Source organism: Alligator mississippiensis, chromosome 5 (assembly GCF_030867095.1).
Source record: "Alligator mississippiensis isolate rAllMis1 chromosome 5, rAllMis1, whole genome shotgun sequence".
Classification (NCBI taxonomy): domain Eukaryota; kingdom Metazoa; phylum Chordata; order Crocodylia; family Alligatoridae; genus Alligator; species Alligator mississippiensis.
In genome coordinates this window covers 77,636,455-77,652,269 of record NC_081828.1, presented here as the reverse complement: position 1 = coordinate 77,652,269, position 15,815 = coordinate 77,636,455, and the positions used below count along the sequence as shown (strand labels likewise).

Genomic DNA, 15,815 nt, shown 5'->3' with positions numbered 1-15,815 from the left:
TAGTCTTAATCCAATGTACAATAATTAAGGATGAAAGAATTTGAACTTCCTAGGTTTGGTCATCCTGATCTATTACTTAAAGATCAATTATGCATCATCAGGCCTGTTCTATAATATCAGAACACGAATAATTTTGTAATTTAACAGGAATACATGTTCTCTGACCTGTGAATAGATTCAACAATATAACAGTGCATGGTCCAAAAGGAACAACCTTGTGCTACAATGTTAGGAAACTCCACGGTACTTAGGTTGATGGATGTGACATAAGGAAGCATTCGCTTCAACAAAGGATAGTATTTTTACTCCTTGTAAAAGAAGTCCTCCCAGTAATATCAAGATACTGTTTTTCCACCAGTGATGACAAATTGTTCTGGGTACCAGGCACTCACTAGAAAAGCTTGAAATGAGAACCTTTCAAATGGCATCTACTATGAGTTTTATAGGAGAACATCACTACAGGAATGTGAAAAATCAATTCTAAGGAAATGCAGTCTCAGAGGGCAAATCCAAGTGCACAGTAATGAAAAGGGTGTAAATTCCTCAATAACATATATTTTAGACAGGCAGAGATGCATGCATTTTATAGAGGTTGCATATAGTGTCTTGAGAGTGTAGTAAAAAGAGAGGTACTCCAGTTCCTGCTAAATTAAATTTATGGAAGTAATGGTAGACTTGCATTTACCCTCTTTGGAAAAGAAAATCAAACTAATACACTCTTTCTGGAATATTTTACATTAAACATTCTCTATATATTGGATAACCAAACCTATATTTCCTTACAATAATTCATTTAGATGCATACATTTTCTTTGTGATTTTAACTTCTCAAATCTCAGAACAAAAACAATTATTGCAAACTCTAATAATAGTTAGGAGGCAGATATTAGTAAAAGGAACGCAGAATTTTCTGTGCAAGCCTCTGTACTTTCTGTCCTTTTAACATGATTGTGCTTTTTCTGGCACAATTGGTGTACATCTATTTTGATTTGCATTTTTGTTAAAGGATGGACCAAAGCATGAGTCAAAATTCCCATACAAGCCAAAGGAAGGACTGAAGAAGGAACTTATAAGCTGTCTCTACATTATTACAACCATTCCATGTATTTCTTCACCCTCTCTTTTCTTCTTCCTCAAAAATGAAGGCAGTCAAGTATAGTTTCCATTTGACATGACTAGTGGATGTACGTATGTTTGAATCTGTATAGTACTCTAGGCCAGAGGTTCTCAAACTGGTCTGCAGACCACCACTGGTCCGCAAGCTCCATTCAGGTAGTCTGCAGAAAGTTTGCGGAACAATCGAGAATATCTGTACTTGTAAGGTAAGACTACTGATATTAAAATATGAGTTGTGTGCATTGATTTGAAGAACAAAAAGTTTATTAAGTGCTCTGCCGAGACCCTCAGCAATTTTCAAGTGGTCCACGAAAAAAAGTGTTTGAGAACCACTGCTCTAGGCAGCTGAAGTTCTGAGAATTTTCTGAAGGGCCTCCATGTTCAACAGCAATGTGTCTAACACCTGTCTAACTCCTGACCTCCACCTCTCTCCCCTAAGAAGCTCAGCCTGGTGGCATTGCTCTGAACTTACCGCACCCTTTTACTGATCAGGCTTTTCACAAAATATAGTTGCAGCTGCCAATTTCCATCCAACCATTACCAATTACCAGAGGTGGTGACGCTGAAGCCACCACACTCTTATCCAATACATGCAGTCCTTGACATACAATGTTTCGCACTTAGAACATTTATAAAATGACACCCTGTTTCAACTTTCTGATGTCAGTTTCGACTTTATGCCAAAAAGTTTGGCCCCCACACCGCTCTGGAAGGATTTACTTTCAGTGCTAATTATTTATGTTTTCTTTCCAGGGCTATCATACCACAGTTGGGAGGACCACATTCAGAAGAGGTACCTTTGTGGGGAAAAAAAACAATGGTGAAGTCAGGATTGCACAAGAGACCCATGTTATAGGGATATCTGAAATACATATTACACATCACAGCAAATAGAACATGAAGTAATCCTAAATACTGGTATTGTAACAGATTAATCCCTCTAGTTTGAAATACTCAGTATAAGTAGCTAATGCAGAGCTTCCATTTTTCTTATCTACCATTCCACTCTGAAACACCTGTTAAAATATAAGTTGAGCCTTTCTGGTGTGTGTCATGTTTGTATTACTGTTTTCTCTCTGCTTGGTACACAGATGAATACACTGGTTGATCAGGGAGGAGCAGCTTCATGATTTGAACTGGGATTGTTTTGAAAAGGGGAAAGTACTTAGCTGAGATGACACAAATGTGTACCCTGTAATTATGCACATATTAATTTGCATTACAGCTGTGACCCTATCAACTGCAGACAAAGAGCCAGAACTCACTAACAGAGAAACAGAGGGCAGGCACTTAGCTTCCTAAGAATTATCAGGGCAAGCTGACCTTGAGCCTGTTCTGTGTTTTTTGCTGTTTTTTTCTGCATAGTTGGTCTAAAGTATTCTGGGCAGTGTTTGCAGTACAGACAGGATCTTCTTCACATTATCACTAAGCTTTAGGGCTTTTTATCAAGCTGTGTTGGAGAAGTTTCTATCTGCAGAGGCCTGCTACCAGTAAGTGGTTTACTATCTGGTTATAATGCATGGAGGAGCCCAAGCTGTTAAATGCTTATGATTTTTCATTGCCCAAACCAAAAAACAGATACAAGACTGGAAGGGTCTGAGCTCTTGATCCCATAGATTTGCTATGTTCTTTTCCCTCCTCAAAGCCAAAAGTATACTGTCCCATTAAGAAATGCTTCATTTGAGGCATTCATTTTCTGCCTTGGCTTCTCTGTGTATAGGTGGTTTGAACCCAGCTAATTAGTTGTGCAAAATATTTTAGGAATTTCAGCCAATTTTAAGTGACCCCAGTTACTTCCTGGTTATCCCCCATTATTTGGTGCTGTATAAAGAAAAGTAAGCAGGTGAGACAAAATGGTACTCAGCATGCCAGTGCTAGTTCAACCGAGTTTGTATATGCAACTTGCCAGAGGGTCTGCTTGTCACACGTTGGACTCCTCAGCCACTTGAGAAGTTGTGGTGGTACCCAGAAAGTGCAATCTCTGTGGTCTCCCAAGACTGATGGCTGCCAATGAATGATAAGAAAAAGTCATTAATTAGGTCTGTGGTGGAAACTTACCTGAGTCAGGAGAGGTGGCAGGACTCTGCGCCAGCAGCCAGTTGTGGCAAAAGAGAAACTGTGGCAGCTGGAGCTGCCATGGGTGAATATCAAAGGAAAAACCCACGGTGGAGCTGGGAGGAGCCGGGAATGGCATCCGCCTGGGTGTGCTTTATAAAAGCAATTTGCCCGGCACCAATATAAAAGACCTGGTGGGAAGGAAGCCAGGGGGACCAGAAGCAGTGTCCCCAGCTGGCCTGGAGGGACCAGAGCACCCAGGTGATCCTGGTGAGGTGACATGGTGGCTCCCTTGGAAGGGGAGCGTGAAGGAAACACTGGGACAGCGAGGGCCCAAAGAGTCACTCACGGGGCCGGTGTGGACTGAGGTCGGCAGCAGCAGCAACTGGGACACTGGCAGATACAACAGGGATGGAACCCTGATGCGGACGACAGGTGGCAGGTACTGAACTTAGGGAGGAAACAAAGCGTCAAGGGGGGTTGGAACCCAGGCAGAGTCACACTCCGCATAAGCCGAGAGCAAAGAGGGACCACAGGAGATGCTCGGTATGAGTATCACCAGTAGCCAACAACCGCAGCCCCTAAGAAACCATTGGGACACCAGCGCCAGGGAGGGCCAGATCATTGGCCCTGACAGACAACATTACGGTTGGCGTTAGGCGGGGTGTAGGGGAGGTGGAGCCCTGAGAAGAAATAATTGTGAGGATGACCGACGGAAAGTACCAGGGGAGGCAGGACCAGACATCGTCCTCCCGATAGAAAACTACATACCATCAAAGACATGGCAGATGACACCCCTGGGGAACTGACCCGAGGCCACTCCCAATAGCCTGGCCGTGCAGCCCAAGAAGCCACGGTGAGGTTCAAGAAGAACCCAAACATGCGACGCTCTGGGGGAGAGACACAGAAGGGTACAAGGTCCTTAAACATTCAAATGACATTTGGGGTCAGATCTGATTTTGGATTATAAACAACTCTAAAGTTTAGAGATATCCAGATCTAGATGACTAGGAATCATCTTCACTTACCCACAATATCACTGCGCAGTTTTGGTTATTGCTGTAGTAGAGGATTGTTAGTGACACTTAGAGGTCCTTGTACTTTGGCTCTTACTCCTAACACTACTAATTTAGTTTGCAAAGCTGGGAGGATTTTTAGTAAGTTATTTGCACACACCTTGGTATTAGAAAAACACTTTATCAAGACCTTATACCATTTTCTGTTGTCTAGCACTGGCATAACAAATTCATTTGATATTCATTGAATCTCACATGCCTTTCCCACAGGCACTGCATAGTAATTTGGTACTATTTAAGTGTAAAGTGAAGAATATGTTAGGGAAAAAAGACTCTGACATTTCATTGAGTGCCTAACCCAAAACAATTGGTTAAATTAGTCAAGCAAGATTGAGAGTTTTATACATCTGGGACTTGACAGAAATGTTAAGAAAAATACAAGTGGCTTCCTACCTTATTTTTTTCTCAGTGCAAAAGTAAAGGGAAACACAAATATTTATTTAGAAAGATAAATATGATGTAATCAAGATCATCAGATATTGAAATGAGTATATTTACCAGAATGGTACTAGATAGATATTTTGTTTTGGATAACTGCATTTTGATTTGAAAGGATGTCCTATCAGCTGTAATATTTTTCAACTTTCTTCGTAGCATTAGCTTCACCGTAGCATAATAAAATGCAAAAATATTACAAGGCATCACTCTACATTTTGGAAGAAATATTTAGCATGGAAAAGGCAAAAGTAATGCCCACAATTTCTGAGCTAAAAGACTAAAACTCTGGAAGTCCACTGTAATATTTATTGACATACTCAATATTTGTAAAAATGACCATGATGTTTATCAAAAAGAAGAAAATCAAGGGTGATACATGAGTGAGTCATGGAAGACTCATACTGGTAGTCATATTAACTGTGGAGAGGAAGGCTAGCAGAGATGCAACTCCCTTAACAAACAGATAACCTTTCTTAGAAACTGTCCCTATTAGAAAGGTTTTTGTGTATGTGCATAACTTGTTATTTTTTGAAGCATACTTTATGCTACATGATACAGGAATAGATGGCATGGGAAGGAAAGGTCAGGCACTGAATGACAAACACATTGAAATAATGGTGTGGGTTTTGTACAGTCAGTAGCAATCCCTTTAGGCAAAAAACATCAGAATTAGATATAAATGAATATTAGAAAGAAAAGATGGAAGTGAATACAGGTACTCCTCACTTAACGACCTACCTGTTTAACAACCGCGTGGACTTACGACCAGCTCTCCAAGCAGTCGGTATTGTACGAAACGTATTGTGCAAATGGCAGCGCGGCGTCTCAAGCCAAGGCATGCAGTATCAAGGGGCGGCTCCTCTCTTATCGACCAATTCGCTTAACGACCTAGTCGCAGGAACGGAACTTGGTCGTTAAGTGAGGAGTGCCTGTAATGAAATTATACACAGAGTGGCCTCAGTCATGCGGAATCAATTTTAATATGAGTGGTTTTTATATTTGTGGAGTTCCACATATTACTACTCACTAACTTTGTTATCCTAGGTAAATTAGTTTAAAATTTAATCAGTGGTTTTCAGCTAATAATAGTTAAAGACAGCAGTGTTGGGGGTAGGATTGTGGATCGTGTCTGGTGGTTTAAATTGTGACCACAATTTATATCTTAAAGCTATTGTTCAGCAACGTTTGCATGCAGAATTTACTAGGAGTCTTTTTTGTTGTTGTTTTTGGTTTGTTCTGAAGAGAGGGAGAAGGGAAGGGCATGTTTAGTTTAAATGGAAAGAGCAATCATTGAAAAATTAGGGAAAACATGTAATTTAGCCCAAAGTTATTACATTTAAGTGTACAGATCTGAAAGAGCTGTCCAGACTATATGATCCTGCCATTTGCAAACTCCAAGGATGGCATTCTATTTTTTCCTGCTTATCTAAGTGACTATTTTTTAGACATCTACAGAGCTTTTTTGGTACTTAACTTTTCAGGGGTATTCTGTTCCTGAATAAATAACCTTGCATGTGTGGACAACTATGCATGACCACTTTATCACAACAACTGAGCATTCATAATAGTGGCTGTAGCCTTTATGTGCAACTCTTCTGGATGCATAGTGGGCTTAAATGTCTGAAAATGGGGTCATTCAAAACCATGACAACCAGACCTAGATTGAGGAACAGAAAAGAGCGGGGTGAGTGTGCCCTCTTTTGCCCATAGTGCAGTAACTGGAGCACTTACCTGAAATGCTGATGTCCTATCCTCCCCACAACCTTGATCTCCCCACCCCCAGCACAGCACTGCAACCATCCCATCACAAGTCAGATAGTACCCACTATTTTTTTACAGTGCTCCATGTGAAGCTGAGCCACTAGCACAGTCCTGGAAAAAATGGATGGAGGGCAGTGCAGGGGGAAAGCTTCTGCTACACTTGAGAACAAAGCTCCCTGCTAGAACCAATGGCCCCCTACCCTTTCAGCCCAGCAACTACCTCACTGGGCCACACAAAGCCAAAGACCTTCAGATTTTCCCGCTGTGTGCCTTAACCACTTATTTGGGGAGAAGGGAAGTGTCTTTCTTTTCCATCTTTTTGCTGTCAGTCTGTGCATATACATAGTCATTGACATGCATGGCGTTACACATCCAGGATTATAATACCCCTGGACAGCTAAGTGGCAAAATGCTATCAGCATCCAAAAAATGAGCACTTAGACAAGCAGCCTTGGAGACACAGAACAGCCCAGTTACACCCTTTATTTTCCTCTCTCGAAAAATTATTTCATGAAGACGAGAGTGATCAGACCATGCTGATACTGACAGATGAGATGGAAACAGTAGATTGCCACCTCAAATGATAAATAGTACTAACAAATGACCTTAAATAATGTTACCAACTGACATGATGTTATCATGAGTCTTGTAGTAGTTTGCATTCCTCTTGCACTTGATTAGAGGAGAATATTGGATTTCATTAAAAACAAAAGTTTCTAGCCCTTCACCATTACAGAGAAAAGCTGGAAGACTAGAAATGTAACAAAACCTGAAGTCCCAAAAGCCAGAACAGAAAGAAATTGGGAATACTTTTTTTTTTTTAATCTTATATTGTTAGGAGGTTTTTGTGATTCATAGAAACTTGTTCTTGATTTTTGAACTCACAAACCCTACACCCACCCCTACACTCACCCATTAACCCCGCCCAAAACCCACCCCCACCCCACACACCTTCTCTCCTCAAATCCCACGTCACATCCCCACACAAATCTCACACCCTACATACCCAGATGCCAAATGGGATGGGAAAAGGTCCTGGTGGTGTGAGCTGTGGCTGCAGGAGCAACTGCCACACTGCAGCCCTGTCCCATGCCCACAGTGGTTCTGGGACATGTGGCCCTGGCCTTCTTCTGGTTCCAGGAACCAGTTGGGTCTGTGATGGGCTGTGGGTAGGGGTGAAGGTGGTAGCTGGGGTGTGTGTGAGAGAGAGAGATGAGGGTCAGGGATGAGGGTGTGCTCCGGGTAGGAGTGTCTGCCAGAGCCAGGCTTAAAGCCCCCTTGCCCCCCCTAGAGAAGCCTGTACAGGGGGAGGCCAGCCCAGCCACTGAGCTCCAGTCAGGGGCTTCCCAGGAAGGGCATGGGGATCACTGGGGTCTGGGCACAGGTGCAGGTTGCAGAACAGCAAGGGCTGGCACTACTCAGAGCCACAAAGCAGCCAATATAACAGCTACAGCTGGACTCATGTCCTGGTGCTGAGACAGAGAAGGTGCCGTGAAGGAGCTAGTGGGGGCAGGCAGGAGCTGCAGGTCGGGAGTGAGGGGCACTGGCAGGGCTGTGGGTTGGGAGTGTGGGGCAAGGGCAGGGCACCAGCATATCAGTGCTGCTCAGTGCCCCACATCCTGGTGAGCAAAGCGGGCAGAAGCAGCTTTGATTTTTTTTTTATGTTAAAAAAACCCAAAGCAAAAGCCAAAGTGTATAGATATTTAGAAGGACACGGCTACAACCTACACTACTGTAGATATTTAGAATGTGTTTTATTATGATGATAGAGGCACTGGTAGGCTTCCAAATTGCTTTATAATTGTAAATATATCAATAAAACATTGCCAAACTGATCTTTCTCTATATAGTGGCATTTCATTTTAATTGCAGAGGAACATGGATTTTGGCTATTTTAATGAGAGAATTGGGGGGGTTTTGACCGAGAATTTACAATTTTTAAACTGGGAACACCAGGATCTCTGCTAGTGAGGCAATTAGCAGGTCTCAGGCAGAGGAGCCTGCCCAGGGCCAGCACCCAGGACCCAAGTGGAGGGCAGATGAAGTGGCTGACCTCCTGGCCATTTGGGGCCAGGAAGACGCGCTTCGACAGTTCAAAGTGGGCCACCGCAAGGAACACATCTTCTGGGCGATAGCTGCCCAGATGGCAAAGCAGGGCACCAGAAGACACAACAGCAGTGCCGCCCAAAGGCCAACTGTGTAGCCACAGCCCACTGGCAGCTGGCCCAGAGGTGCAAGTGGCTCTGCAGCAGTTCCCATACCATAGCCCAGGTGCCATGCAGTCCCCATCTGAGTCTAGCAGGTGCACAGCCATGGGACCACAGATTCAAGGGGGCAGACACTGTTGCAGGTGGCAGCAGGTCACAGCCAGCCAGCAGCCCCCACTGCCAGACTGCTGCAGTGGGTAGAGGCTGCAGGTGCCACACTAGGTTAGGGCTACTTCAGCTGTCTAGCTGGCACAAGGGGCTGGTGTCCCCAGAAAACAACTGGCCAGGCTTCAGAAGCTCCTGAGGGCAAGTAGCTCTTAGCTGCTTGCCAGGGCAGCTTTTTATACTACTGCGACCAACACAGGTGCTGACCCCAGCCTCTATCTCCACCTGTCTGGAGATCTGGGAGGAGCTGGGCAGGGTCAGTTTTCCCCAAGTGGCACAATTTGCCCCACACCAAAGTGCATGTTCAGGCATGTGGGCTGAGGCACATATCTCTGACACAAATTTGTGCCACTGCTATTTGAGCTGCTACAAGTGCACATGCCTGTGCTTAGCTATGGAAAATGTATACAAGACAATGAAGAAACAGGTCCAACAGGACTGTTTGGGGTAAATGTCAATAAGCCAAAAAACATTTAAACACTGAAATCAGAAAATGAGAAATCCTTTTCCTTGCTGTGCCAAGTTATTCAATTTAAAAGCCTTAGAAGTGGTAGGATGATCCTGGTGGTCATACAGTTCCTTATGTTTGAAAATAAGACTGCTTACATCTACCACCCAGTTTTTTACAGCCAGACAGTAAAAGCTTGTGGTAGACAAGTAGTATTGTAGTGGCATTGTAGCCATGGTGGTCCAGGGAAAATGCAAAAGCAAGGTTCTTTGGTAATAGTGTTTATTATTCCTGTCCAATTGTATCTAGTATTGCTTTTGTGATGGATTAGTCAGGCTAGGTTTAGCTTTCTCTCACCCTTATGATGACATCCTGATATACATCCTAATGAGTGAAACTACTCAGAAAGTGTTTAGAATCCTGTTTCTCCTCCCATGTGAAGATTCCCAGGAGTCCACTTCATTCCTCGGGGAACACCATTGTCTTCAACAGTTATGTCAAGTGGGTATTTGTGCCCAGCATATTAGCAACGTGCTAACCACGTGGAGAATGCCATGAAGGGGTTGAAAATGATTTTTACATTCATGCCTTATGTCAGGTGTTAGAATGGAAAGATCTAGGATTTTGAACAGGAGGGCACAGATGGTGTAGCACATTGTCACATATAACACAACCTGTTTTTCACCATTTAAAGAGAACCTAGAAGCTTTATTAATATGCTAGGGGGCTAGCACTATATTATTCAGATTGATATAAAAGCAGAAACAAATATAGTTATTTGAATGCATGATAATATATTGTATTAACATATTAAGTTTAAAAAACACAACAAACCAGGTAAAAGAGTCAAAATAGTCAAAAGATATTAGACAATTAGTCCTATAGTCATTATAGTTAATTGTACATCTCTTATTCAGATTCACCAAACAAAACCTAGCCTTCCTGAGTGTCTTGAAAGTGCTTCCAATACTTCACTGTCAGTCAATTCTATACCTGAGTTAATATTACCACACCTTAGTTAAGGTTTTTAACTAGAGCCTTAAATAGCCTGCAGGGTTGTGAAATAGATGAGACATTACATGGAATGGCTAGCAGCAAAATTGCAAAAGAAAAAATAGACTGAATAACTGAACATCAAGACCTTCAATAAAAGACAGAGGGTTGTTAATACCTGTGGAGTGGAGAGAGTCTAGCATGAATGAGGGAGATCATAATGAGCCGTGAATTCAGTTGACTCTGCCAGCACTGCCTGAATAGAAATGCCACTGCTTCTCCCAGACAATTGGTTTTAAATTTTGGGTGAAGCAGGAATCAAAGCAGGATGCAACTGCATCACTCCACCCCCAGTAGATCCACCCTTGGGGGTCAGCAACTTATAGACCTGGTCTCTGGATCCATTTCAGCCTATAGAGCTAGGGGACTTCTGCAGCAGGAAGCTTCACTGTCATGGGAGCTAGGCAGTCAGGAGAAGCAGTGATAGCAGCATTGCAGGGGAGCTAAGACTGCAGCTGTAGCAGTGGTGCTGTGGGTGGGGCTGAAAGTAGCTAGCACTCAGAGCTTAGATCTGTTTGAGTAGCACCTCCCTCAAAAAAGTGCTCTACCCCTGCTCCAAGTTTAACCCCCATTCACTTATCTGTGTATTTTCAAGAGGGCATGAATTTATCATTAACGTATATTGCTTGAGTGGTGTCATCCTATAGCTAGAGTGACCACTGATGCCTCCCCAGAATACAGGATATCCCCTTGGTGGGGGGAGGAACCACTGCCCCCCTCAGCCAATCTGTGGTGAGAGGTGGGGCCACCACAAAAAGGCCACCTGCTTCCCTCCCTCCATCCCTGGCTGGCTCAGAACCCTTCTCTTCCTGGCTCTGCACTGCCCCACCTCTAGGCACAGCCAATAGAATCTTAAGGACAAATGATTGACATGTATTGCCACCAATGAACTGAAAAACAGGACCTTTTGCAGTCCATTCCTCATCTAGAAACAGACAGGGGACAAAGGGTTTCAAAACAGGATGGTCTGGTATAAAACAGAACCAATGGCCACTCTACCTATAGCTTGTACACAACAGGTTAATATGTGATTTTTTTTATTAAGGTATTTTCCCAGTCTGGCCCAGCTAAATTTTTCCATCATCATAAAACCTAAAAAGTCTGTCAGGGTGCATCTACATATGCACTTTATTGAGGAGTAGATTAATTAGGTCTGCAGTAAAGTGTCTACACATCTGCTGGTATTAGGGCATAGAAGAGTAATTCTGCTGTAAGATAGTATTGTCTGGGACAGTACTATCTTACAGCGGGTACTTATATGTGATCAAATGCATGTGTAGGTTGTGACAGGGGCTATCTAGGATACAAGGGTGCTAAAGTGTGGGGGCTGCCTGCTAGGTAGCCCTGCATTGCAGCACCCTTGTGCCCGAGCCAATCCCTCCACAGCTCAACACTGCCACCTGGAGCTTGGAGCAGAAACTCTAGGGCCTCTGCCAACCCAGGGCTTCTTCACCCCAGCTCAACGTGTTGCAGTCCAGGCACATGTGTAAATGCTGCACCTGAGAGCAGCTGACTCTGGCACAAAATGTGCCTGAGTTTATTGCATTGCACTAGTTGCATATATAAAGGCACCCTGTTCAATTTCAATTGCAGTGGCCTTCTGGTTATTTCTCAAATGAAAGCTTTATATGGCCCATCATGTACCTTTTATCATTAGCACATTAGGTATTCTGAAATTTCCAAAGTGGAGACTAAAAAGGAAAAATTAATGTCAAACAGATGTTTAACAGGGCTGATTGAAGCTTTTCAAGAATTAGTATCAGATGAAGAGAATCAGTTAAGATGACTTTTTTCTTTCATCATAAATCTCTTTAAAGCAGGAAATAGTTTGAAACGAGAGGAGATAAATGAGTCTCATTGAAAGCAATAAGGAACTTGGAGGTGTGGGACATGTCTGGGTGTTGCTAGGGAGCATTAGTCTAAAAGACAAGTGCTTGCCAACATCAAAGCGTAGCAATAGGCAAGCAAACTGTGTGTCCTCTAGTATCTCAATGTGATGATAAGTATACTTACTGAAAGAAAGATTTGCAGCAAAAATTACCCTGGTGTTGAATGATCTGTTTACATAAGGTCCACATCATGGCCTGGCAAAGAGGCTCACAACATAGGCAAGACTTATGTTATTGGGAGCCTATCTGCTTCCACTAACATGCACAAAACCCAGAAACATGGTGGTGAAATTGCTTCATGGATGTTTCTCTACAGCCATTCTTGAAATTTAGGTCTCTAGGGTGCTTGAAAACAGACACTGGATATAGTCCCAGAGGCTAGGGACAGACATTACACATAAACTGGTTTAAATGATCAGAAACGTGTTTAAACCTATAACAGAACAGATGTTCACTGCACATAAACCAGTTTCAAGATGGCTGAAACCGGTTTAAGATAAACCCGCTTGAATGGAATGTCAGTCTTAACTGATTTTGGTCAAACCAGTTTATGCAATGTTTGTCCCAGACCCCTTCCTGGTTTAAGTTAAATCAGAGTCCTCCAGCATCCCAGGTGCTTTGCAGCTCTGAGTTGGGCTCTGCTCTCTGCTTCAGCCCAACAGGACTGGCCTCTCCCCTCTGCTCCCTGGCTGGAGCTCCAACAGAGACTGCAGGCATCTGCCTGGCTTCCTCCTGCTCCCCCCACCCCCATTCCCTGCTCAAGCAGGGATTCCCCCCTCCCCACTGCCTTCCACAGACACCTCCCATCATTAGCTAGCATACTACATGCTGGCTATGGTCTGTGCTGTGGGAAACAGGACAAAGGCAGACAGAACAGTGTCAGCTTAGGGCTTTTTGGAGTTAATCAACAGATGGCTGGTAATGTCCCTCCATTCCTTCCTTGGAAAAAGTTGCTTAAGAGCTTGAAATAATGAGAAAAGCTGTTGTTTTGTTTGATGGGCTGATAAATGCTAACAGCTCCCTGTGCAACTCTCTGCTGTGTAACTCAATGCTCTGTTATCAACAGCACAGCAAGTAGGGCTCCCTAATCAGAGCATCCTGCCATGGCCTGACCACACCTCCCCTTCAGCTCAGCACTGTAGAAAGGGAGGGAGGGCTGCTTTAGTGCCCCCTGTCTTCTAGCCATTGCTGTCATGTGCCTGCCTTTCTTTAGTCCAGAGGGGATATCTCTGTGGTTACAAACTGGTTTAGCCTAGCCAGGTTAGACTAACCTGCAAAGATTGAATCAATTCAGGCTTTTTGCATTTCTGTCCCTTGCCAGAGTGGCTTCACTGAATCATTTCCAGGGAGAGAACGTAGGGGTGGGTATAGACATGCTCTGGGGCATCTCCACAAGGGTACACTGCTGTTGTGGCATAGACCTACCCTAAGTCAGAGGATGATCCTGATCCCAAGAGATTAAAGCTGCAAGAACACTGATCTAGTGCATAAATCCTCTTGAGCCTTGGCAGTATGCTATTGGTCAGATCCACTACTGGTGTGAGCAAGCAGAACTTCATGGACTTCTACAGAGTTCAGTCCTGAGACAAATCAGGGTATCTCAGACCCAAGGTTCTGTGTTACATTAAATGGCCATGAAATGGCAAAAATAAACATAATATTGTTTACCTACTAAATTTGGGCCCTATAAATCGTAAGAGTCCAATTGATTCCAAAAGGATTACGGTACAGCCACCTGCTCTATAATAATACGTTGATCTTATTGGCTACAGTGGAATTTAATCTGAAGGCCTGTTTCACCCTGCTGAGCCTAAAGCCAGAAGGAACCATTACTTTCTATCCAATGGAACTAGGGTAGTTCTTACTCTGGTGACAACCTCTTGGAAGTGTCATTGCTTGAGTGTTGAGTCAATTTGACACAGAGAAGCTTTTTAACAAGCAATGTTTTTAATTTTGAAATGGCAGACAACTTTGTGCCTCCTGGTGCATGTAAAAATAAATAATTACCCCATAGCACCCAGCTTGTTGTGTCCTGTGGCTGGCTTAATGTCTTCATGGGTTTGGAGTCCCTTTGCATATTTATAGAGGGTAAGTGACAGTGCAGCCCCATGCTGAGAAGCTGCTGCTGTGCAAGTTCATTCTTACTTTCAAAGCCAAGGGGGAAGATTCTTATGTCTGATAGTGATTTGCAATTGAAGATTCAGCTAGTAGAGCCTAGTTCCATGTACTTTGCACAGCTCCAGCTGGCTTAACTGGCCATGTGAGTTGTGTGGCAGAATACCATCTCTGTCTTGCCCCAAACTGCTATCAAGCAGATGACCAATCTGACAATTTGGTTATCATGGTCACTGCAGAGGGCAGACACCCCTGGCCCCATCAGCTTCAGGTAACCCTGAGTTGTAACCTGAGCTGAATACATTCCTGAGGGAGGGGGAAAACCTGCTTCCTCTGCCTATGTGACTGGCCCCACACACCTGGGTGGGGGCTTAAGCTCCCTATTTTTCTAAGCAATGTCATCATGGCTAGGAGGGGACTAGAGACCCCAGTGATGCATTTCAAATTGGTTGGCTGATGGCCAACAGTTACTGGCCTTAATTGGATCAGGTAAATCCAGTCATAAGGTCTATATAAGTTAAGGATTGCCCAGGAGGTGGGGCAGAAGCCATGATGAGAACTCTCAGAGAAGCTGGACCATCTGAAACTCACTCTCTTGAAACTCATGGTCAATGAACTGCGTGCCTCCAGAGGAAATCTCCATCTGCCTCTGGATGATACTTGTGAGTAAGCGACTTGTGATCTAACTAGATATATAGCTTGCAGTAACTCAGATGTGTGATCAAAGGCTACCATGCCACTGTTTGCTCTAAGGGATTTTTCTGATATTGCTCTACCCTGTACCCTATTCCAAACCTACTCCTTGTAACCAATAAAGTTCTCCTCTGTACCCAGCATGGGAGACTTACTGGGAGAGGGTCTAGATTATGCCTTGGAGTCTCCTTGGTTCAGCTAACTAGGGGAGACCACTATTTGTGGTTCAGACTAAGGGAAGCACCCCAAGTTCTTGCAGTGAGTCAAGTACCTTCAAGGGCTAATAGGCCTGTGTTTCCCAGGGGGCACAGGGCCAGGACCAGTCCAGACCCTGGGTGGTGGTGGCATTACCTCCAGGCTTGCGGGTGTGCCTCAGGAAGGGGGATGGCTGGATGTAAGGCACTCCCCAGGGAGGCACTTGAAGCCTGGAAGGTGGTTGGGCACAGTGAGGTGGGTGGCTCAGTGCAGGAGTACCCCCCCCCCCCCACTGGCCTACCACAAGTTGTACACTGCCTTCCCTCCATCCTGATCCCCACAGCAGGAGTATGGTCAGAGTGCTACTGAACTCTGATGTTCCAGGGTTCTGATGATAGCACACCCAATTCAATCACCATGTTAGATGGATTCTTGATTGAAGGCTTTCGTACAAAGATGGTTTATAGACTACCAGTAGCATAAATATGCATGGGTGAGTCGGGCACCAGCTGAAGGTGTTGATTTAGAAGGGGTATCAGAATAGTGACCCCAGGGAGCCTGCACAGTGGCAGCAGCAGCAATGGCACCAGAAGGAGCGACCCAT

The 15,815-nt window shown here is 44.1% G+C and overlaps 1 protein-coding gene across 1 annotated transcript in view; it reads left to right on the top strand.

Annotated features, from left to right (window-relative positions):
- MOCOS (molybdenum cofactor sulfurase) overlaps positions 1-2,144 on the top strand; it is a 416,196-nt gene extending 414,052 nt beyond the window's left edge. The window contains exon 15 of the mRNA XM_019485741.2: positions 1,870-2,144. Within this exon, the coding sequence (XP_019341286.1) occupies positions 1,870-2,010 (141 nt within the window). The 3' untranslated portion in view covers positions 2,011-2,144. The remainder of the gene's footprint in view (positions 1-1,869) is intronic.
- Positions 2,145-15,815: the final 13,671 nt, after the last annotated feature.